Source organism: Oncorhynchus mykiss, chromosome 15 (genome assembly GCF_057628025.1).
Source record: "Oncorhynchus mykiss isolate SJ-2025 chromosome 15, ASM5762802v1, whole genome shotgun sequence".
NCBI classification, from domain to species: Eukaryota; Metazoa; Chordata; class Actinopteri; order Salmoniformes; family Salmonidae; genus Oncorhynchus; species Oncorhynchus mykiss.
In genome coordinates this window covers 54,552,533-54,575,582 of record NC_143036.1, presented here as the reverse complement: position 1 = coordinate 54,575,582, position 23,050 = coordinate 54,552,533, and the positions used below count along the sequence as shown (strand labels likewise).

Sequence of the window (23,050 nt, the reverse complement as noted above, 5' to 3'; positions counted from 1 at the left end):
AGATGATGATATGCTTCCCCAGCTTTGGTCGCTACATTGGTCTCATGTTCTACCTAGCCAGAGCCAGGCAGCTGCAGGTGGGGTGTTTCTGGAGAAGAGTGGAGAGGAAGGCAGAGAAGACGGAGAGAGCAGAGTAGACATTCATTGTGTTCAATGAATGGCTTCTCTGCCTTAGCGTCAGCCTCACCGAGTCGTAGCGGCACATCACTCCTGGGTTCATCCCTGTCCTCTTGTTCAGGTAGGTGGTGGTGGTAGTTTTTGAGTCTGCTCCGGTCCGTCAGAGGAAGGAAGGACACACCTGGAAGTCTGCGACCCGTAGGTCAATGGAGGGACTCCTATGTGATCTGCTCGTGCCAGGCATAGGTTGGTGTCTTTGGTCCTTCCTCCTCACCTCTGCTTCCCTAGCTCTGGCGGCTACATTGGTCTCATGTTCTACCTAGCCAGAGAAATGCAGCAGCAGGTGGGTTTTTTTCTGGAGAAGAGGGAGGAGGAAGGCAGAGGAGACGGAGAGAGCAGAGAAGGCAGAGCGAGCAGACGGAGTCAGCAGAGAAGACAGAGATAGCAGAGAGGACGGAGAGAGCAGAGAAGCCAGAGAGCGCAGAGAGGACGAAGTGACTGGTAAGTGGTCCCTTAGTGTGGCACAGTTTGAGCAGATGGTGAATGAAATGCATTATGTAAATGTTGTATGCTTGTTTTTTCAACTACTATTCGCTACTATGCAAATAAATTCAAAACGACCCTTTCTCAAATGACATACCTAGTGAATTCTCTTTCTGCCTCCTGTTTGTTCACACTGTCACTCACCCACCATATTTCTCTTCTAGATGAAAACCATCATCTCATCCATTAGGTGGCGCTATATGACCACAATAATCAATTAACTGAAGGAAGGAATCCTAACTTTCGCTCTCAGGTACCTGTAAATGGACTGATGTCAATAGGAGAAAAGTCCCCTCATGTCCCTCCTCCCTGTGAGGTAACGTTACACCCGAGGGCCGCTGCGTCTAAACTGACCTCTAAAGACAGTAACGTAGGTACAGGAGGAGCAGAGGTGGCAGGGTGTCAACCAATCAGCGAAGAGCTTTATATATAACCAATGAAGTTTAGAACAACTCAGGTTGGGGAGCGCTGGGATGAAGAGCGCACGGGCGTACCGCAAGCGACCAGAGCGTACACTTTCTTAACGATCAAGCCATGGATGTAATATCACCTAGGTTACTTTATCCCGTGGTGTGTAGCATTGCTATCGCAACTCACAGAGAGTGGAAGTAGCTCTAAAACTCTAGTGAACAAAGACCAAGGAATGCGAGTCTCTTCTCTCCGTTCGTGTTTCTCTGATGCAAGTGGCAGGTGAGCTCCGTTGGTGCCCCGGCTGTGCCCAATATGCCCATGGCTATGACGGGCGCGGGAGGCTTGCAGTGCAGGCGCAACAGTAAACTAGACTCATTTCTCAAGAGGAACACCGAGCGCGGGGTGTATGAGCGGATCCGCGCCTATGAACCGTGCGTGGTGGTCTCGGAGAGGGTGAATAAGGTGTTCATGCATGTCGTTCTCAGTGATGAGTGTGTGTATCTGGCTGAGTACCCGCCGCGCACCCTCACAACCGCGGTCGATTTCAGACACATCCGAGATATCGAGCTGGTAAGGACTGCCTAGAGAGTTATGATATGTGTTGGGACATGAATACAATGTTGGAATATTGTGTAATGCAAACATCAAAAACTTTAGTGACTTCTATGACTTGCCTTTATGCATAATATCTATTTTTATTGGCCAAACAACAAAACCATTCTTGTTTGGCTTGACTTGTTTGGTCACACACACACACACACACACACACACACACACACACACACACACACACACACACACACACACACACACACACACACACACACACACACACACACACACACACACACACACACACAGGAGTTATTCCTGATTCCTGATTATATACTGAACATACTGTATGTCATTTGACCCGTTCTCTAATTCTTTGTTATCTCTCTGTTTGACCTTTGTATAATTAGTGTCCGGTACTGTCTGCCCTCCCTACCGCCCTGGGCCTGGGCTAAGTATAGTGACAGGACGCTGTGCTGCTGATCCTGTCATGTTAAGCCCTATTTAACTGCTTATGGCAGACACAGTGGCTTTGATAGCCTGACCTATTGATAGCCTGGACAGAGGCAAGCATGATAACCATGAACACAGGCTGAGGAGACCCGAAGAGACCTCACTACCACACAGTGTGAGGATGAGATCATATTAGACAGCAATGTCTGCTTTGTGTTATTATTCAAACTCCTTGACACTCATTGGGTGAGATCATTTTGCATTGCCCTGTGCTCAGAGGGTGGAGATTACACTTCAGGACCAATGGAATGGTTTAAAATGATCAAACTCCACCCAGCTGGGGCACCGGACGACGCAAAATTAACATGTCCATTGTCATGACAAATATTTGCATTATAGCACAAACAGACTGGCTAGGGAACATGGGGCCTTAGCTTGAAAATATGTGTGGTGTGTGTGTTCCTCTTTTTTTTTATCAAGGAGAGGTGTTTTTTTACTACAAAAATGTGTGACTAACGTGTAAACATGTGGGCAGAAGCACATGGAAATTGGAATAGAATACAATAACAGACAGCCTCTAGGTTATAGGTCAAGGGTTAGGGCAAGGAGTTTTTCCTCACCACAGCAATTCATCAGAGAAAAATACTCTGGGTGCTGTACTTTTAGTGACTGTTGGCCCAAAATAAGTGACTGCAGGCACAAAATAAGCTGGAAATTATTTAAGCATGGTAAATTAGTGTTACTACCTGGGCATTATTACCTTATGTCACTGGTTTCCAGTTTACCAGGGTTTCCCATCTACAGTTAATGCTGTTTGAATTAGCTCACCCTGCCCCTTTCTCACAGTATAGTCTGCCAGTCCAGAAAGAGTGTGTACAGTATGTGTGTTTGTGTGTGCGCGAGTGCAATCCCATGTGTTTTTGTGTGTGGGTGTTTCTTTGTGTCTGTGTGTGTGTGTGTGTGTGTGTGTGTGTGACAGTCAGTCAGTAACCAGAGCAAGCTGTTTCCTGTGGCAGAACCAGGAGGAGCAAAGCTTCAGCAAGCCAGTGCGGCTGGGAGACTGTCCTTCTACTGTCTCCAGATATTGTTCCCAAGTGGTGTCCTCAAATATTGTCCCGAGAGACCGTTCACATTCACATAATGATTCAGATTCAGATGTAACCTACTGTCCTCGAATGTCATCACAGCTCCCAAGGACCTCCCAGAAACAAAGATGCTTAAACAAAGTGTTAATGAGTGATCACTTCTCTGATCACTTATGTCAATGATTCTGCTCCAAATAAGACAGCAGTTCTGGTCCTGCTTTCCAGGTCAATGATCTACCAGAGTTCCTCAGTGGCCGGGACCGGGAGCGCTCGCAGCACATTCGTGTGGTCTACGCCACTGCAAAGACATCTGGGAAGAAAAATGGTCTGCTCAGAGGAGAACCTCGCGTTCCTTCCGTCCCCTCTCCTCGCCAGCACTGGCCCATCTCCCCCTCCACGGAAGGTAAACACACAACTGATTTTTTTCTCTCTCTCTCTGAATCAGGGTATAACAGGTAAACACCGTAAAGGGGTTGTCATGAATTTCATATAACAGTACACCTACTGTAATATACTTGGTAATGAGACAGTAGAATATCATACAATTTACTGTATTATACTGTAAAAACAAAAGTAAATGCAACCATAATTGGAATTAATTAAATGAATGAATGTATTTTACTGTAGGGTTGTCGCTCCATGTCATTTCAGAAAGCTATTTACACCCAGCATCTCAAATTGTTTTGAAATCACTTATGTAGTTAGGTATAGATAAGATTAGCATTCCTGCTTTATTTTGTTGAAATATAATTTCATTTCTGAGAAATTAACCCTGTACACTCGTGGGAATTGGCCTATATGAATAGGGCTAAATTGTTGGAAGGGAACAGTTTGGAGATAATGGGAAAAATATTGTTATTTTGTTGAGCATAGGAAGGAGTCATAAGTGCATTCAGATGTGTACTGCGGCAAATTTTCTTCACAAGAAGCAAATAAACGACCCAGGATATGACATGTCCTCCAACATAGTGATCATAAATGTTGCCATTGTATATGACATTTGGAAATGTGAAGTCCACATTTGGCTTGCTTGTATTACATCAAAGCGGTATTTATTATAATCCTCAACGTCTCATCTTTCAAAATACATTGCGTCCTCCTAATTCACTGCATTTCCCTCACTCAGACAACGAAACATTTGCAGGGAGGGATAGGGGCAACTTCTTGTCACGCGTGGTGCTCAAGTTCAGAACGTCTGTCAGTCAAAACCCATACAGCACTGTGAAGCTCAGAGCCAGAACTCTGACGTCATGTATACGTTCCAATTTAGACGCTTATTAGTGCCCAAATCTGCCATTTTCAACCCATACAGTATACGGGAATGAGTGTAAAGGGCTAAGCTATTGGTTGGCACCCAAATTGGTCATTTTCATTTTAAGGATTCATATAATATTCAATAAATATAGTACCAAACATCCGATTTGGACCAAACTTCTACCTAACAATGAGTAAGACATGATGAATCCCCTCCCCCCAAAATCTAAAACCACCCACTGACCCCCCACACCAATTCTTCTCAAACAACCAGTAAATAGTATCAGTTCTTTATGTCTGGCAAGTAGTATGGAGCTGCGGCTCAGTGTAATATTTCTTCATACTATGTATTGTATTCTCAGTGAATTTGTTGATGGTTGTTTTCCCCTGTTCAGAGAAATTAGTCATTTAGGTTGATAGGTTTATCATCATACATCCTGATATTACCAGTGTGAATAAGGTGTGAAGGATCCCCCCCCCTCAATGTTTAAGGGATAGAAAATGACATACAGTGCATTCGGAAAGTATTCAGACCCTTCACTTTTACCTGTTTCTTGCATTACAGCCTTATTCTGAAGTTGATAAAAAAAAATCTTCTTCTCATCAATCTACACACAATAACCCATAATGAAAAAGGAAAAACAGGTTTTTAGAAATGTTTGCAAAAAAGTAATAAAACATAACTGAAATATCACATTTACATAAGTATTCAGACCCTGTATTCAGTACTTTGTTGAAGCACCTTTGGCAGCGATTACAGCCTCGTGTCTTCTTGGGTATGACGCTACAAGCTTGGCACACCTTTATTTTTAGGAGTTTCTCCCATTCTTCTCTGCAGATCCTCTCAAGCTCTGTCAGGATTGATGGGGAGTGTTGCTGCACAGCTTTTTTGAGGTCTCTCCAGAGATGTTCGATCGGGTTCAAGTCCAGGCTCTGGCTGGGCCACTCAAGGACATTCATAGACTTGTCCTGAAACCACTCCTGAGCTGCCTTGCCCCAGTCCGAGGTCCAGAGCGCTCTGGAGCAGGTTTTCATCAAGGATCTCTCTGTACTTTGCTAAATTCATCTTTCCCTTGATCCTGACTAATCTCCCAGTACCCGCGCTGAAAAACATCCTCACAGCATGATGCTGCCACCACCATGCTTCACTGTAGGGATCGTGGCAGGTTTCCTCCAGATATGACACTTGGTATTCAGGCCAAAGAGTTCAATTTTGGTTTCATCAGACTAGAGCATCTTGTTTCTCCTGGTCTGAGAGTCCTTTAGGTGCCTTTTAGCAAACTCCAAGTGGGCTGTCATATGCCTCTTACTGAGGAGTGGCTTCCGTCTGGCCCCTCTACCATAAAGGCCTGATTGGTAGAGTGCTGCAGAGATGGTTCTCCCATCTCCACAGAGGAACTCTGGAGCTCTGTCAGAGTGACCATTGGGTTCTTGGTCACCTCCCTGACCAAGGCCCTTCTCCTATTGCTTAATTTGGCTGGGCACCCAGCTAGTCTTGGTGGTTCCAAACTTTGTTCAATTTAGGAATGATGGAGCCATTGTGTTGTTTGTGACCTTCAATGCTGCAGACATTTTTTGCTACCCTTCCCCAGATCTGTGCCTCAACACAATCCTGTCTCAGAGCTCTACGGCAATTCCTTCAACTTCATGGCTTGCTTTTTGTGGGACCTTATATAGACAGGTGTGTGCCTTTCCAAATCATGTTCAATCAATTGAATGTACTACAGGAAGACTCCAATCGAGTTGTAGAAACACCACAAGGATGATCAATGGAAGCAGAATGCACCTGAGCTCAATTTCGAGTCTCATATCAAAGGGTCTGAATAAGTACGTAAAAAATTATTATTATTTTTTATTTTTTAGCTTTGTCATTATGGGGTATCGTGTGTAGATTGAGTTTTTTTTAAATTCAATTTTAAAATAAGGCTGTAACATAACAAAATGTGAAAGAAGTCAAGGGGTCTGAACACCTTCTGAATGCACTTTATTGGTTTCCTTACCCTGTAAGCAGTCTATGGACATGGGGAGTTAATTTGTTTGCTAGCCTCCTCTCCTCCATCCTCTCCTCGCCTCTTTTTGAAAAAGGTCAAAAGTAATCGAGTAGCGAGGAAACGTGGAAACAAATGCACTTGTGACTCTCCTTCTCCATTTGCGTGATATAAGGCAAAATTATGTTTACAGGGCTGGAATCCCGAAGTAAATGCGTAAAATGATAAAACCAAATGTATCTAGTTATGAAGACATTTTATAGAGAAAAGGGTATCATTTTTTAATGTTTGCATGCTCTTCTCCTTTGAGAAAACGACTGATTCAAAGGGGTGTGGCGGATCATAAAACACTTCTGCGCTACCTGCCGCGAGGATGCTCTTGTGCATCCTCTGTCAAAGTAAGTTATTGAAGAGGGCAGCAGACTCCTTTGCTTGCCAACTAACGAAGTGACACTCTCCTCAATCACTCGACCACTTACCGGTTAACGTTTTACGGAGGAGGGGAGGACGGAGGAGTCGAGAAGAGGACAGACTAGCCCAATTGAGAATCTGTCAAGGTATGACAGCAAGCCATGCTTTGGCTTTGTATACCTGGCCGCTGTTTCAAACGCTAACCTTTTAGCATTTGTGGCACAAATCCAATGCAAGTCAATGGTACCTATATTACCATTTTCACACTTCATATCCATCTCATCTATAAGTTACACCATTGATACAGGGCAAAACAGACCAAAATGACATGGCAATTTAGGTCAATTTATTTGTTTTTTCCATAATTAATTACATGTAAACTTTTCAAATCAAATATACATAACCTTAAAAAATGAACAATTCAAACAATAAATAATTGATGCAACTTAATTTAATCAAATCGCGCAAAACTGAAAGTACAAACCACCACATTTAACGACAGCAAGGTGACTGGGAATATGGTCGAATACAAACAGTGTAGTTATTCCCTCCGTAAGGCAATTCAACAGGCAAAACGTCAGTACAGAGCCAAGAGTCGCAATTCAATGGCTCAGACACGAGACGTATGTGGCAGGGTCTACAGACAATCACGGATTACAAAAGGAAAACCAGCCACGTTGCAGACACTAAAGTCTTGCTCCCGGACAAGCTAAACACCTTCTTCGCCTGCTTTGGGGATAAGACAGTGCCACTGACGCGGCCAGCTCCCAAGGACTGTGGGCTCTCGTTCTCCATGGTCGACGAGAGTAAGACATTTAAGTGTGTTAACCCTCGCAAGGCTGCCCGCCCAGACGGCATCCCTAGACGCGTTTTCAAAGCTTGCTGGTTTGCTGCTGTGTGGGATTGTGGGCCAGGAGGGCTAAGGGGTGTGGATCTGGGTTGCTAAGGAGCAGGGGGAAGAGTCAGGGGCAGTAGGGGGTATGGTCAGGGGCTGTTGGTGGTGGGAGTGGGGAATCAGGGACAGTAAGGTGTAGGAAGGAGCGATCAGAGAAAGTAATGGACTGTGGGGGAGGGGGTATGATGAGGGGTCTGGGGTGTTGAGTTTGCTGGCGTCTGGGTTTAGGTTCTGGAGTGGTCATTTGGTCTGGTCTCTTGTTGGTCTGTTGTTTATCTGGTCTTTTCTGTTTGGTAATGTTTGTCCAGTTTGGGTCGTCGTCATCCTCTAAGAACTTGAGTTGTGTGGTGAGGGGGTCTTCCGGTTGTATGACCTCTCTCAAAACCGGCTTCACTTTGACCAGGGGTTTGGCGGGGATGGAGGTGGCAAGGAAGGGATTCATTGGGGGTGCAACGTTAGAAGTACCTTCAGGGATGGGGGCTGTTTCTGGCACATCTTGGGTGGTTGGTTGGGCGGTGTTTGTGGAAAGATCTGGGTCTTCGTTGCTGTTGTCTGATGGAGGGGGTGGGGGGTTGGTGGGTTTGCAATCTGGGTTGGTGGCATTAGCCCTTGCCCTGCCGGTGCAGGAACTGGGTAGGTTCTGAAGAAATGGCCCAGTTTCCCGCACAGGTTGAAGGGGCATGTGGCGGTACAGTCGAAGAGGGGGTAGGCTCGTGGTAGTATTTACAGATATTGCAGATGATGACTGTGCAGGATGCAGGCTGATGGCCCAGTTGGCCGCAGTTCCTACACAGTTTGGGCATGCCGTAGTAGTTGACGGAGCCTCTATTTCCCAGCGTGATGGTGCTGGGGTTGCGTCCAGGACATTCCTAGCCACTGACCTGAGGATAGCAAACCTGCTTAACCAAACTTGTTTGTCGTAGTCCTGAAAGCATTCAATGTGAAACTGTACTGTAACTACCTTGGATGTTTTGTTGAAGAGGGGGTATAGAGTTTGTTAAAAAGGGCTGTATCTTTGCAGTTTCTGAAATTTGACCAAAACTGTTCTAGTAACTGGGGGATCTTGAAACTGGCTTCAAATGATTCTTGTGGACCTGTGATTTCACCACGCAGTTCAGTTGGCACAATGCCCATACTTCTCTGGAGAACTGCCCTGCTGAATTTCAGGCAGGTCATGGTTTTTGGTCTGGCGGTTGTTGCTGCTGCTCCTGCTGCTCCCCAGCGATTGACAGTACTGTCCTCGGCAGCCTCCTTGTTGGGGATTAGCGTCAGGTTGCTGTCTTTGGTCCTTCTTCCTCGCCTCTGGCTCAGGGGGTGACGCTGTCTTGTCTGCCCTGGGTGGTTGGCGGTCTGCTGGTCCTGGTCTGGTTGGTGGTGGCCTGAGGGCAGCTGGAAAAAAAGGAAGGCCTAGGGTAGAGGGAGTAAGCCTTGCCTCGGCAACACTCTACTCGCCTCAAGGCAGCTGGTCAGTTGCTCATTCTGGATACTGGGGGGGGGGGGGGGGGGGGTTCTGACTCATGTCGGGCAACCACATAACGGTTAAATTGATACAGCATTCTCACTCATGGGTGCACAAATGTAGCCTCTTAGAAGGCACGCCTCAAAATATGTTAATGAGCCAGAAACAAGCATACCATGCACCTGCTAGTGGTCAAAAGGTTTTAGGAGCTCTAAAGATACGGTACTGTATTCTGTGGGGTGGAAGTACAGTACCTTTCGAAATACAGCAATTCTTTCCCCGCAATGCACCATCATTTGTATGCTGCAGTAAAACAATTCTGAGTATTCTACTGATTCTAATAGCCCAAATTACCGTATAAATGACAGTTTTCATTACATTGCTGCTCTGTCTGTCATACTCCAGCCTATCTGCACCGTCAGATCCTCACTTCCCTCTGCTGTAAGCTTCTTTTTTTTATTTTTTGAATTTTTAGCCCTTTTTCTCCCCAATTTCGTGGTATCCAATTGTTGTAGTAGCTACTATCTTGTCTCATCACTACAACTCCCGTACGGGCTCGGGAGAGACGAAGGTTGAAAGTCACACGTCCTCCGATACACAACCCAACCAGCGGCACTGCTTCTTAACACAGCGCGCATCCAACCCGGAAGCCAGCTGTAAGCTTCTTAAACCCTATAGCATTGACGTACCGTATGTTTGCTAACATAGAGGTAGTCTCTCTCTCTCTGCCATGCATCCACCTGCCTACAGCCAACTGCCCTGACCTGAACTGGGTTAGGCTGCCTTTGGCTGGATTGGGCTGCGTGTGCCAGGGGCTTACCTGTGTAAGGGTTAGGGCTAGGAGAGTTAGGAGTTTACGTATCAGTGAAAGTGTGATGCTTAGGCACTTACACACACACACACACACACACACACACACAGGAATTCACATTATCTTCTCTGACACGTCACTGTCACTGTTGCTACATTCCCAAAGCCTGTTCTCTCCAAAGAGATGAGAAATTCCTTCTCCACACACCCTCTCTCCCCTTCCATATTTTTTTCTCTCCTCTTTCCCTCTCTCCTTTTCTCTTTTTCTCTCTGTTTCCTCTCTCTTTCTCAGCCTCCATCTGCCTTCCTCTTTCTTTTTCAGTCTACCTTCTTCTCTCTCTCATTCTGCCCATTCGATGACTGTTTCCCAGTTAAGTATAAATTACCGGGTCTCATCATAAGGGCTTCCGTTTACATAGAGTGATCTCATAAACCTCTCTGCATCCTTCTCCCCTCTCTCTGTCCCTCTCACTCTCCCCCTACTCTGTCTCTCTCCCCATCTCTCTCTGTCCCTCTCACTCTCCCCCTACTCTGTCTCTCTCCCCATCTCTCTCTGTCCCTCTCACTCTCCCCCTACTCTGTCTCTCTCCCCATCTCTCTCTGTCCCTCTCACTCTCCCCCTACTCTGTCTCTCTCCCCATCTCTCTCTGTCCCTCTCACTCTCCCCCTACTCTGTCTCTCTCCCCATCTCTCTCTGTCCCTCTCACTCTCCCCCTACTCTGTCTCTCTCCCCATCTCTCTCTGTCTCTCTCAAGGTATTGGTGGAACTCTCCTGTCGACCCTCTCAGAACCCCCAGAAAGAGACGGGTGGAACGTCTCCCCTGTCCCCATGAGGTGAGACCTGCTGTCCATTCCCATTCAACAGCCATGACGCTCTTCAGACCCATTCAGTCCCAGTCAGTCCCCTGCCTTACGGTCCCCTTTGAAATGGCCTTATCGCTGTCTTCCAGGCTGACGCTGGCTAGAGGGCCTTTTCTGCATTATACAGTGAGATCCCATTATCCTACTGTTACAGGAGACAGTCAGTCTGTCAATCCAACACAGGTCAGGCCATGGACCATCGTGAGACAGACTGCAGGCCTGAACATGGTTCTGTGGTTTCACAGATAGTCTGGTTTATTTACTGTCTAAGCCTTTCTTAGTGGTAGCATGTGACATGGGTACATGAGCTGCAACACCACGGCCAACACAGATAGCTAGAGAGACGCCTTGTGTGTTTGCGTAGGCAGGTGGGGGCTGTAGGCAACTTGGCAACAGCGGTATGTGCCGATATGAATGATGATACTATGTACACCCCTTACTGTAACTTTTCCCACATTTTGTTGTGTTACAGCCTGAATTTTAAATGGATTACATTGAAATGTTGTGTCACTGTTCTAGACACAATAACCCATAGTGTCAAAGTGGAATTTTATTTTCATATTTGTTTACAAATTCATAAAAAATGAAAAGCTGAAATGTCTTGAGTCAATAAGTATTCATCCCCTTTGTTATGGCAAGCCTAAATAAATACAGGAGTAAACATTTGCTTAACAGGTCACATAGTAAGTTGCATGGATTATAGTGGTTAGTGGTTAACATGATTTTTGAATGTCTACCCCATTTCTGTACACACATACAATTATCTGTAAGATTCCTCTGTCGAGAAGTGAATTTCAAGCACATATTCAACCACAAAGACCAGCGATGTTTTCTAATGCTTCGCAAAGAAGGGCACCTATTGGTGGATGGGTGAAAAAAAAGAAGCAGACACTGAATATCCCTTTGAGCAATTATGCTTTGGATGGTGTAACAATACACCCAGTCACTACAAAGACACAGGCGTCCTTCCTAACTCAGTTGCCGGAGAGGAAGGAAACCGTTCAGGGATTTCACCATGAGGCCAATGGTGACTTTAAAACCGTCACAGTGGAGTAACTACAACAACATTGTAATTACTCCACAATACTAACCTAAACAACTGAGTGAAAAGAAGGAAGCCTGGTCAGAATAAAAATATTCCAAAACATGCATCCTGTTTGCAATGAGGCATTATAGTAACACTGCGAAAAACTTGAGAAGAAATGAACTTTTTGTCCTGAATACAACACATCACTGAGTGCCACTCTTAATATTTTCAAGCATGTTGTGACTGCATCGTATTGCGGTTATGCTTGTCATTGGCAAGGACTAGCAAGTTTTTTTATTTTACAAAAATAAATGGAATAGAACTAAGCACAGTAAAATCCTAGAGTAAAACCTGGTTCAGTCTGCTTTCCAACAGACAGTGGGAAACAGATGTGCTTTTCAGCAGGACAACAACCTAAAACACAAGGCCAAATATATACTGGAGTTGCTCACCAAGATGACATTGAATGTTTCTGAGTTAGCTAGTTACCGTTTTAACTTAAATTGGCTTAAAAATCTAGACTTAAAAAATCAAGACTTAAAAATGGCTGTCTAGCATTGATCAACAATCAACTTGACAGAGCTTTAAGAATTTACCCAAGAATAATGGGCAAATATTGTACAATCCCGGTATGCTGTTCATGCTCTTGAAGACTGACCCAAAAACACTCACACCTGTAATCGCTGTATTGACTCAGGGGGTTGAATACTTATCTAATCATGTCATTTTACTTTGACATTACAGAGTACTGTGTTTGGATCATTGACAAAAAAAAGTGACAGTTAACTCTATTTGAATCCCACGTTGTAACATCACTAAATGTGTAGAAAGTTAAAGGGTGTCAAAACATTCTATAGGCACTGTAAGGTTCTGTGGTTGGCCTGCTGACATTCTCTTTGTGAATGGGCGTGTCTCTGTATGTAGCACCAGTTGCTTAGAAACTGGATCAATATTTTGAGATTTGCTTTGCAGACAATTTAGCAGCAGCTGCCTGTTGCCTTACAATCGGGAGAAGTTAATAATAATTAGAATTAAAGTCACTTTACGTGGAGAGGTAATCGGCAAGTGACAACAAGAAGCAATAATTTCCCACATTAGAATCAGTAAGTATATAAAAGTAGACTAAACATAAGAACAGACTAACCAGGGAAAACACTAAACATGATAACAGACTCATCTGGGAAAACACTATAAACATGATAACAGACTCATCTGGGAAAACACTAAACATGATAACAGACTCATCTGGGAAAACACTATAAACATGATAACAGACTCATCTGGGAAAACACTATAAACATGATAACAGACTCATCTGGGAAAACACTATAAACATGATAACAGACTCATCTGGGAAAACACTAAACATGATAACAGACTCATCTGGGAAAACACTATAAACATGATAACAGACTCATCTGGGAAAACACTATAAACATGATAACAGACTCATCTGGGAAAACACTAAACATGATAACAGACTCATCTGGGAAAACACTATAAACATGATAACAGACTCATCTGGGAAAACACTATAAACATGATAACAGACTCATCTGGGAAAACACTATAAACATGATAACAGACTCATCTGGGAAAACACTATAAACATGATAACAGACTCATCTGGGAAAACACTAAACATGATAACAGACTCATCTGGGAAGTGAACTAGACAGGATAAAAACAAAGACAACAGTGAATCCGAGTAAGTCTGTGTGACGAGATGTGTCTTATCTGTTTTCAGACATTCCCCTCTCTCTCTCTCTCTCTCTCTCACTCTCTCGTATCCTTGCCGAAGGACAAAAGCTGTGTTTTACAGGGATGGGTGACGGTAGTAGGTCATTCTCTCAGGTCTGTCTTCCTGACTCTCAATGCGGGGGAATGTAAGGGGCTTAGAGAGAGGGAGTATAGGGATGAGAGAGGGAGTATAGGGAGGCGAGAGGGAGTATAGGGAGGAGAGAGGGAGGTGGAGATATTGCTGGAGGTTTTGAAGGAGTTGGAGCAGGGATAGAGGCCAGGTTGGTCCTGCAGGCTGTAATGTGAGTGTGGCTGCTAAGAGGAGGCAGGCTACTTCAGGTTCTCCAGGCTGCTTGCTACAGACTGCTGGGTGGGGTGCTCAGGCTGCTCATGTGGCTCATGACTGTTTAATGTGCACCAGAGGAGAGCGTAGAGAGTTTCAGATCAGGTTCTCTGCTTTTACATACACTCAACAATTTAAATCATAAGTGCATAGTACAAAATACGTCACACTCAGGTACAGAGACACATTTAAAGGCCAGCATTCACAACGCACAGTACAGACGGCATACTGTATACACAAATAGAGACAAATAATATAAACTATATCAAAATTCACCACAGCCACACACAAATCCAGTGATTCTCAAATCAAATCACATTTTATTGGTCATTGGTCATTTGGTCATTGGTCATTTTATTGGTCACATGCACCGACATGCACAACATGTGTAGACTTTACTGTGGAATGCTTACTTACGAGCCCATTCCCGACAATGTGTGTGTGTGCGCGCTTGTGCGTGTGTCTATAATTCACATAACAGACAAGCAGATCCTAACTGCTTAGAAACGGGAGGAAGTAGGTGAGGTACTCTGACGTCATTCACCCGTTGCTAGGGTACTAAAAACCCTATTACTGCAGTAAAACACCTACTAAAACGTGCTCTTAGTCTGACCAGTGTGTTTCTGTTCATTTGTGTGTGTGTGTGTGTGTCCATGCACATGTGTGCTCTCTCCCTGTCCTGGATCCACAGAGGACAACCAGAACCAGTGTGCATGTGGAATGGTCTTTCATGTGTCTTAACCAGCTAGTGCATAAACGTCTTCCTGTCTCCATCTAACTCTCTCTCTCTCTCTCTCTCTCTCTCTCTCTCTCTCTCTCTCTCTCTCTCTCTCTCTCTCTCTCTCTCTCTCTCTCTCTCTCTCTCTGTCACACACACTGTCCCCTGGGAGGTCATTAACACACACATCCATCCGCTGAGCTGTGAGACAGTCTCTGAACAGTGTCAGTAATCATCAGAAGATGTAACAGCCATGAAGGAGCTGCTGTCAGCATGATACAACACACAGAAGTTGGCACAAGCTTCATGTATTCAAGTCAATATACTGTACACTGAGACTGTGCTCCACCAGGAGTTGAAAAGTCTATATAGACTATTGGTAACATGTCAAGTTCAAGGCAAGGAAATCTTAGTAGACTATGTGCATCAGTACATATGATGCCCCAAACCTACACTGTGAATCATTTTCTGTAAAATGTACAATAACTTACTGGCAGCAATTGGCCAGGAGTAAGTTACTGTAATTAATTTCACAGTACCGCTACTGTGATACATTTTACGGTAACAAACATGTTACTGTAATCTAATGTACAGTATATTACTGGAATTTCCCATGCAGTGATATATTACCCAGTGTTCTTTGCAGAATTTCGTTTTGGTTATTTAGTGGGCGCTCTTGTCCTTATCAACTTACGTTTCAACCAAGGTTGATAAAAAAAAATATATATACATATATATCACAGTCATAGCAAGTAAAGAAAATATGCAATGGTTACTGAAAATGTTTTTGTAGCTAAGGATACATTGGTCTTCAAAATCATTTTTTTTACAACAAGACACCTCTTGATATATCTCTGACTATCTCTGGATAGCGGCAATATATTACCGGCATATTCACAGTAACTTCATGCCAGAGCAATGAAACAGAGTACAATACAGTAAAAGTGGCTATTAAACGGTTAGAATGTTTTCTTTTCTATTCTATTTTACTGTAACTACAAGGGATTAGAGCAAGCAGGTTGGCTGTAGGCGTTTGCATATTACAGCATATTCATGAATATTAGCTGTTCTATCACTTGCACTTCTAGAGGCCTAAACACAGGCTTCCAAACTGGCAGGGAAAACCCGATCGAATGGACATGGATAAATAGTCAGACATTGTAAAGGTAAAAAGCCAGCTGCCAATTTGATCTGTTCCCTATATACATTTAATTGTTAGGGAACTACTGCCACATATCACTTAAATAGGTACAGGACTCTCGATAACAGGTGCAACAAATTCAGCCACTTACAAGGCATGCCTAAAATATGCTAATGAGCCACAATATTTTCCCACAATGCTCCATAATTTACAGTATGCTGCAGTAGATATATAGATATATAGCAAAACAGCAATACAGTACTACATTGTTGAATTGTATTGAAAATATAATCAGAAATGGCTAATAGTGACTATTTAATTCTATAATTATTAAAGCACACCAAGTGATATTGTATGTTTTCCATCACTTGCACTTTAGGCCATAACAAAGCCTTCTAAACTGACAGTGACTACACGGCAAAACAGACCGAAAGGACATTTATAGCCACTCAACCATTAAAGATTTGAGACTGGCTGGCACGCTGATGTGTCCCTTAAATGTCATTGTTAGGGAGCCACCACCACATATCACTTAAATGGGTACAGCACTCTCACTAACAGATGCAACAAACATAGCCTTTTACAGTAATAGTCTCAAAATATGTTGATGCTTACAAACTAGTATTCAAAAGGTTTTTGGATCTTCAAAAACACAGTACTGTATTCTGAATTATAGTAAATTACTGTCAAATTGCTTTGAGTTTCCTGACAGAACTTTGTAGGATTCCTAAAGCATATTACGATATTGTGTGGGTGTATAGCATTCTCACTCACGGGCACCACAAATATAGCCTCTCACAAGGCATGCCTTAAAATATGTTAATGGGCCAGAGACTCTTTCCCCACCCACAACATTTTCCCACAATGCACCATAATGATTACTTTAAAACACATCTACGGTATTTTACTGTGCATTCGACACTATATTACTGTTGAAATTACAGTGTTCTGTAAAACAAATGTACTGTATTTTACTGTGCGTACTACGATAATCGACTGTATTTAGTTTATACAGTATCATACTGTTGATTAATAGTGTTCTGTAAAACAAATGTACTGTATTTTACTGTGCGTACTACGATAATCTACTGTATTTAGTTTATACAGTATCATACTGTTGATTAATAGTGTAAGTTACTGATAAAAAACAGCTAACCCTGTATTGCAGCACTGAGACAAAGGAACTATATACAGATACAATGCAAAGCGAAGATACAATGCAAAGAAAATGTAAAGCGGTAGTGTATTTTGAGGTTGAATTAAGCTCCTGAAATCCTTCCGAGTGGCGCAGCGTTCTAAGGCACTGCATCATAGTGCGTGAGGCAGGGGGTTCGATCCCAGGCTGTGTCACAACCGGCCGTGACCAGGAGACCCATGGGGCGGGGCACAGTTGTCCGGGTTAGGGGAGGGTTTTGCTGGGAGGGGGCTTGGCTCATTGTGCTCTAGCGACTCCTTGTGGTGGGCCGGGCTCCTGCAGGCTGACTACAGTTGAACGACACATTGGTGCAGCTGGCGTCCGGGTGTTCACAAAGCGTGGTAAGGCAGGTCATGTTTCAGAGGACACATGCCTCGACCTTCGTCTCTCCCGAGCACGTTGGGGAGTTGCAGCGATGAGTGAGGAACGCAATTGGGGAGAAAAAGGGGGTAAAATACAACAACAAAAAATGCTCCTGAAGTTTGTCATTTCCATTTTGAAATGTCACTCTTGATTTTTCCCTTACGAAAAAGGTATTAACCCTTACAAAAATGTCAATTCATTATATAATGAAAATGAAAATAATAATGAAAATGTCCTGTTGTTGCAGGATTATTTACCTGCTGTAGAAAACTGGCTCAAATTAAGACCCTACATCTGTATAGACACAGGCTCTTTAAATAATTGGGGTTTCCTCTAAGGATCATGACAGTAAATCTGCACATGGAAAGATATCCACATGGAAAGATACCCTCCTCTAGCTCTTCCTCAGTGGGGATTTCGAAGAGAGTTGAAGGAAAGAGAGGAGAAGGGAGGGAGAAGAGAGAGAAGAAGTGAAGAGCCGATAGAAAGAGAGAGAAAGGCTTACTGAGTGAGTGACCGTGTCAAGGTTCCAGGTCAGGATCAGGTAGCTGTTTCTCTGTGCCAGGGGAATATCCTCCCTCTTCACTGCCCTCTCACTCTGCCCCCTGGTGGGCTAACACAGCATGACCTTGCTGTCCTGCCACGAGCCACGATACGTTACCACAGTACAACTTACTCTGAGTTGTGTAATGTGGCTCAAATTGTGTGTGTGTTTGACTAGGTAAGGTGTGTGGGTGTGTTTCTGACACAGTCACACTGAGTGTACCATATCTCTGTCTCACCAGTAGGAACAGGGAAGAGGAGGAGGAGGAGGAGGAGGTGGAGGAGGAAGAGGAAGAGGTGCTCCGACTGAAGACCACACGCTCAGCCTCCTGCCCTAACCCTGAAACACTTGGTCAGAGACAGGGTCTAAGACTGACCTTGCCTCGCCCTCTACCCCATCCAGTTTCCCCAGCCCTCTCCCTCCACTCTCCCTCTTTCTCTCCCTCTCCCCCGGGTGACCGGACCCAGATTCCCCCGGAGGCCCCTGTGGTGCCCAGGAGAAGAGGCTCGGTGCTGGCTCGCCTGCTGAAGAGAGATAGGGTGGTCAAAGAGAGAGATGGAGAGAAGGATGAAGAGGAGGGAGGAGAGAGAGAGGCGGAGCTGCATCTGTACGCTGTGTCGCCTACGTCTCGGATCTACCTGCACCTGCAAAGCTCTTGGAACAGTTACATTATAGTGAGTCATTCAGTGTGTGTGTGTGTGTGTGTGTGTGTGTGTGTGTGTGTGTGTGTGTGTGTGTGTGTGTGTGTGTGTGTGTGTGTGTGTGTGTGTGTGTGTGTGTTATAATGTTGTAATACTGTGTGTGTATGTTGTTGTTTTTCCTCCAGAGGTCAACGTTGCTGTTGGACCCTCTCTACCGAAGGAGATGCAATGTCATGTTGAGCACATCCCCACAGAAACAACCCCCCATTAGGTACGTTCAAATACTGTTCCCCTATCAGATGCTGTTGGTATTCCCATCAGGGTCGTGTTCCGTTGACACAAAACGTAAGAAAACTGATCAAAATGGGGAGGTACCACCTGAACGAGTCCAATAAGAAACACTTGTTTTGCTGCCCTAATGAAAGACAGCCCTGATACTGTTCCCCAGTTGATAGTTTTCCCCATCAGATACTGTTCCAACATGTTGTTCCATGGTCACTCCCTCCCCTGTCGGTGTGTAGTTGGGAGCGTACAGCCCACCTGTTCCGCCAGCTGAGCGGTGAGTTGCTTCAGGAGGGCATCAGCCTGGAGAGCCTATATCTGCTCCTCCAGGAGCTCCGCACTGCAGCACACCGCAGCATCACCCTCAGGAAACTCTTCTGGAGGGTGAGATCACATGGATCTATGTGTGTGTGTGTCTGTGACTGTGTGTGTCCTTCTTTCTCTGTCCTTCTTTCTCCATACATAACTGTGTGTGTGTGTGTGTGTGTGTGTGTGTGTGTGTTAGTCCAATGACATGTTTCCATTCCTGGTGCCGATGCTGGAAGACTCCCTCCGGAGCTGTCAGAGGCCGGAGACCAACAAAGCAGACAGCCTACTGTGAGTGACACTGTGTGTGTGTGTGTGTGTGTGCACAAAGCTGACAGACTATTTTGAGTGACTACGGTGATCCTTGGTTAACACCGGGTTAAGACTACCTCTTATCTTTTATAACATCACCACCAGTGCCTCTGTGAAACACCTGAGTGTGGATTAACTAAGGAACCCCGCTGGGTTTTCTTTGGGGGTTTTAAGCAGCTTTGTCTTTATGCAACTAGATTATGGCTTTAATGTGGATCTCTGTGGCACTACTACACTGAGGAGTAGTAGGTCAGGTAGGTGACAGGCGACAAGTCTCACTAGCCCCCTCCAGTGGTCAAGAATATAATGGTTAAACTCCATCATACCTGTTCTCAAAATGGGTTTATCTCTGCCCCTAACCCTCATTGTCTCCTGTGTCCAGGCTGTGTACTCTGATCGTTCAGACCCTGGCCTTGATGTTCAGAGAGACAGAGATCGAGCCGGCTCGACTCAACATGCTTACGGCCAAGCAGTGAGTACACGCACACCCATTCTCTCTCCTTCCTTTATGCCTTCCCTCTCTCTCTCCCTCACTCCCTCCCTCTCTCTCTCCCTTGATATCACAGAGGTATAGCTAACAGGATAGTGTGTTGTCCCTGTCTGTAGAGGTGCCCTGACAGCCAGGCTGTTACTAGCGTTGGTGTGTGACCCAGAGCTCCAGAGCCAGACACAGGGATCGAGGAGAGTTTCCCCAGACTCAAGACAGGGCTCGCCCCCACATTCAGAGGTAAGTGTGGGCCCTGGATATAATTGGCTGGACATTAACATTTTGTGTGGTTGTGTATACGTTTTTTTATGACTTGTGTAATAGGAATTTCCAGAAGAGAAGAGCAGTAAAGTCAAGTCGGGTTTATTACAAGTTGCAACAGGGAAACACCTCCAGCCCAGAAGCAGAGAAAATGTCTAACTGGCCTTCTCTGACAAGGCCCTAGTATCCTATTCAGCAGACAACTGTTCTGTAAACATCAGCCCAAGAGGCTTGCAGGAAGTCAAAACAAAAAGGCAGTGACTTTGCCAGCGACTATAGAATCGCACAGTGTTCATCAGAACGCCATTAATACCACGCAACAGTGTATAATCCGTGTCCTTGGCCCTTGCACATCCAGTCTGGTGTCTAACGCTGTCGACAGACGAGAGAACTATCCCGTAACATTCACGTCGAGTGACCATCAACCTACAATCTTGCACAAACAGAACACTGGAAACCGATGGGCGTTAACAGAAAATCTATAAATAGGCTAAATCGTGCTAATCCCTCTGCATGAAATATGAACTTCTATTCATCTCAAATGTTCCCATCACAACTTGTCTGTCAGCTGCAGGGCCTGTTCGCGGAGTACCTGGATGCAGGGTGCTCTCTGCTATTTGAACTGGTGGTACTCTGTCAGGAGGTGAGTACCCTTCACAGCGGGCAATGGAAGGAAACTCCCACACCCTAAGCATGCTAATATACTGCATACCAGTATACATATTAACTGTACAGTATGTCGCCTAATGATCAACTCTGTTTCTGCAGGCCAGCCGAACTCCGTCTCCAGAGCATTTTCTGACTGTAGGCTGGATCCTGAGAATACTGCAGCCTCATCCCTCTTTGGTAAGCCTCTACATATTTGAATGGATGTACACTTCAATTATTTGATACCTCGTCTGATTAGTTGAATCTCCCTCTGTCAACCTGTCTCATGGTTGGTGTCGTCCCCCCCCGTATCTCTCTATTTATCTCCACAGCTGTCGTTCGTGGGGTACCAGGCTCGGCAGGTGGTAGTGGTCCTGTCTGGGTCCCAGGCCCCTCTCAGCCCGTCCCAGGCTGCTTTGTTGTTCCAGCGCTGTAGGGTTCTGCTTGCCTGCCTGAAGTACAGCTCCCACCTGGGCCAGCACCTCCGCACGGAGTACAGAGAGGAGTTCAGGTGAGAGGTAGAATCAGTCAAACATGGTTCCAGTTCCTCTACCTTAGAAATGTTTGTTCCATTTGTGGTCTGTAGATGGCAGTGCCGTGAAAAAGTATTGGCCCCTTTCTGATTTTCTCTATTTTTGCATATTTTTGATACGGAATGTTATCAGATCTTCAATCTAAACCTACTATTAAATAAAGGGAACCTGCATATTTTATTTATGTAATTAACAAAGTTATCCAACACCCAATTCCCCTGTGTGAAAAAGTAATTTCCCTCTCACACTCAATATCTGCAATGACTGCAACCAAAGGCTTCCTGTAGTTGTTCATCAGTCTCACATTGTTGTGGAGGAGTTTTGGCCCACTTTTGCATGCAGAACTGCTTTAACTCAGCGACATTTGTGGATTTTCAAGCGTGGACTGGTCGTTTCAAGTCTTGCCACAACATCTCAATTGGGATTAGGTCTGGACATTCCACAACTTCAAATGTGTTGCTTTTTATGCATTTTCACGACTTGATTGTATGTTTTGGATCCTTGACCTGCTGCATAACCTACTGTAGCTGCGCTTCAGGTTCAGCTCACAGACGGACTGCCTATATATGTGTATATATACACAAACCATATATATACGTATATATACTTGTATATATACTGCACTGTTCAGCTCAAGGGTAATGGTATTGTATATACTGTATACATTGTACTGCACTGTCCAGCTTACGGGTAATGGTATTGCATAAATCTTCCATCTTTTATGGTATTCTCTTGCAGGTATTATGTGAAGCTGCCCTGTGTGGAGGAGAAGTTGCCCCCCGACTACCCCATCAGCCAGCCTGCTCTACGCCTCGTCTCTCAACTGTTGGGACTTATCATACAGAAGTCCTGACCACATACACTACATGAGTTTCCTTGATTCATAGACAGAAGTACTTATTGTCATATATTTTTTAGAAGTATACTGTATATCCGGGTTTCTTAAACTATGGGTCGGGACCCAAAGTGGGCCCTGTGCATGTGAGATGTGGGTAGTGAGATATGAGAATACAGCTACAATCACATTTCTTCTTAATTTGGGTCGTTGGAGGACGATTTCGGTCACAGAGGATGGTCAATTGGACATATACTCTATCAAACTCTCTCACAGAACATAGGGACAGGACATTGCTCTGGGAAGGTGTGCCTTTGAGTGGTGTGTGCTTTCTGAAGGACCTTAGAAGTTTCCCTTTACACCTGGTGAGAGGTACGATGCGAGGCATCTCTCTCTCCTCTTCTCTCCTACACATGGCCTTGTTCTCAGGTTAACTGTCATGTAATGGTAGTCAGAATGGTCAGATTGGTTGTAATAAAAATGAATTAATGTAATCAACGTACTGCTTAATTAACTTTCTAGGATATTCAGCTTACACTAGACATGAATAAAAATGCCACTTGTTGAGAAAAAGGCATGTTCCAAAGATGTACCTTATTACTGTAGTAAATTATATAGGCCTACTGATTTGTAAGACCCTGTGTTCAGTATTAACTTAGACACATTATCTATTTGTTTTGATTCAAAATTGTATGCATTTATTTAGATTTTATTGTATATCATCATCTGAGTACTCTCTGTGAGCGAAGGATTGTAACCAAAGGTTTTCTAGAACTCAACCTTGTTAAATGGCCTAAAATAAAGATACTACCAGCTCTATTGTTCATATCTTGTT

The 23,050-nt window shown here is 44.5% G+C and overlaps 1 protein-coding gene across 1 annotated transcript; it reads left to right on the top strand.

The window, feature by feature from the left end:
* Positions 1 to 971: 971 nt before the first annotated feature.
* c15h12orf56 (chromosome 15 C12orf56 homolog) lies at positions 972 to 23,032 on the top strand. Its single transcript, XM_021563546.3, has 13 exons — positions 972 to 1,641; positions 3,387 to 3,564; positions 10,734 to 10,812; positions 18,152 to 18,584; positions 18,737 to 18,822; positions 19,073 to 19,217; positions 19,339 to 19,430; positions 19,834 to 19,923; positions 20,058 to 20,178; positions 20,768 to 20,842; positions 20,968 to 21,045; positions 21,180 to 21,358; positions 22,119 to 23,032. The coding sequence occupies exons 1-13, from the start codon at positions 1,384 to 1,386 to the stop codon at positions 22,231 to 22,233; spliced, it is 1,929 nt and encodes a 642-aa protein (XP_021419221.3). The 5' UTR covers positions 972 to 1,383; the 3' UTR covers positions 22,234 to 23,032.
* The last annotated feature ends 18 nt before the right edge of the window (positions 23,033 to 23,050 follow it).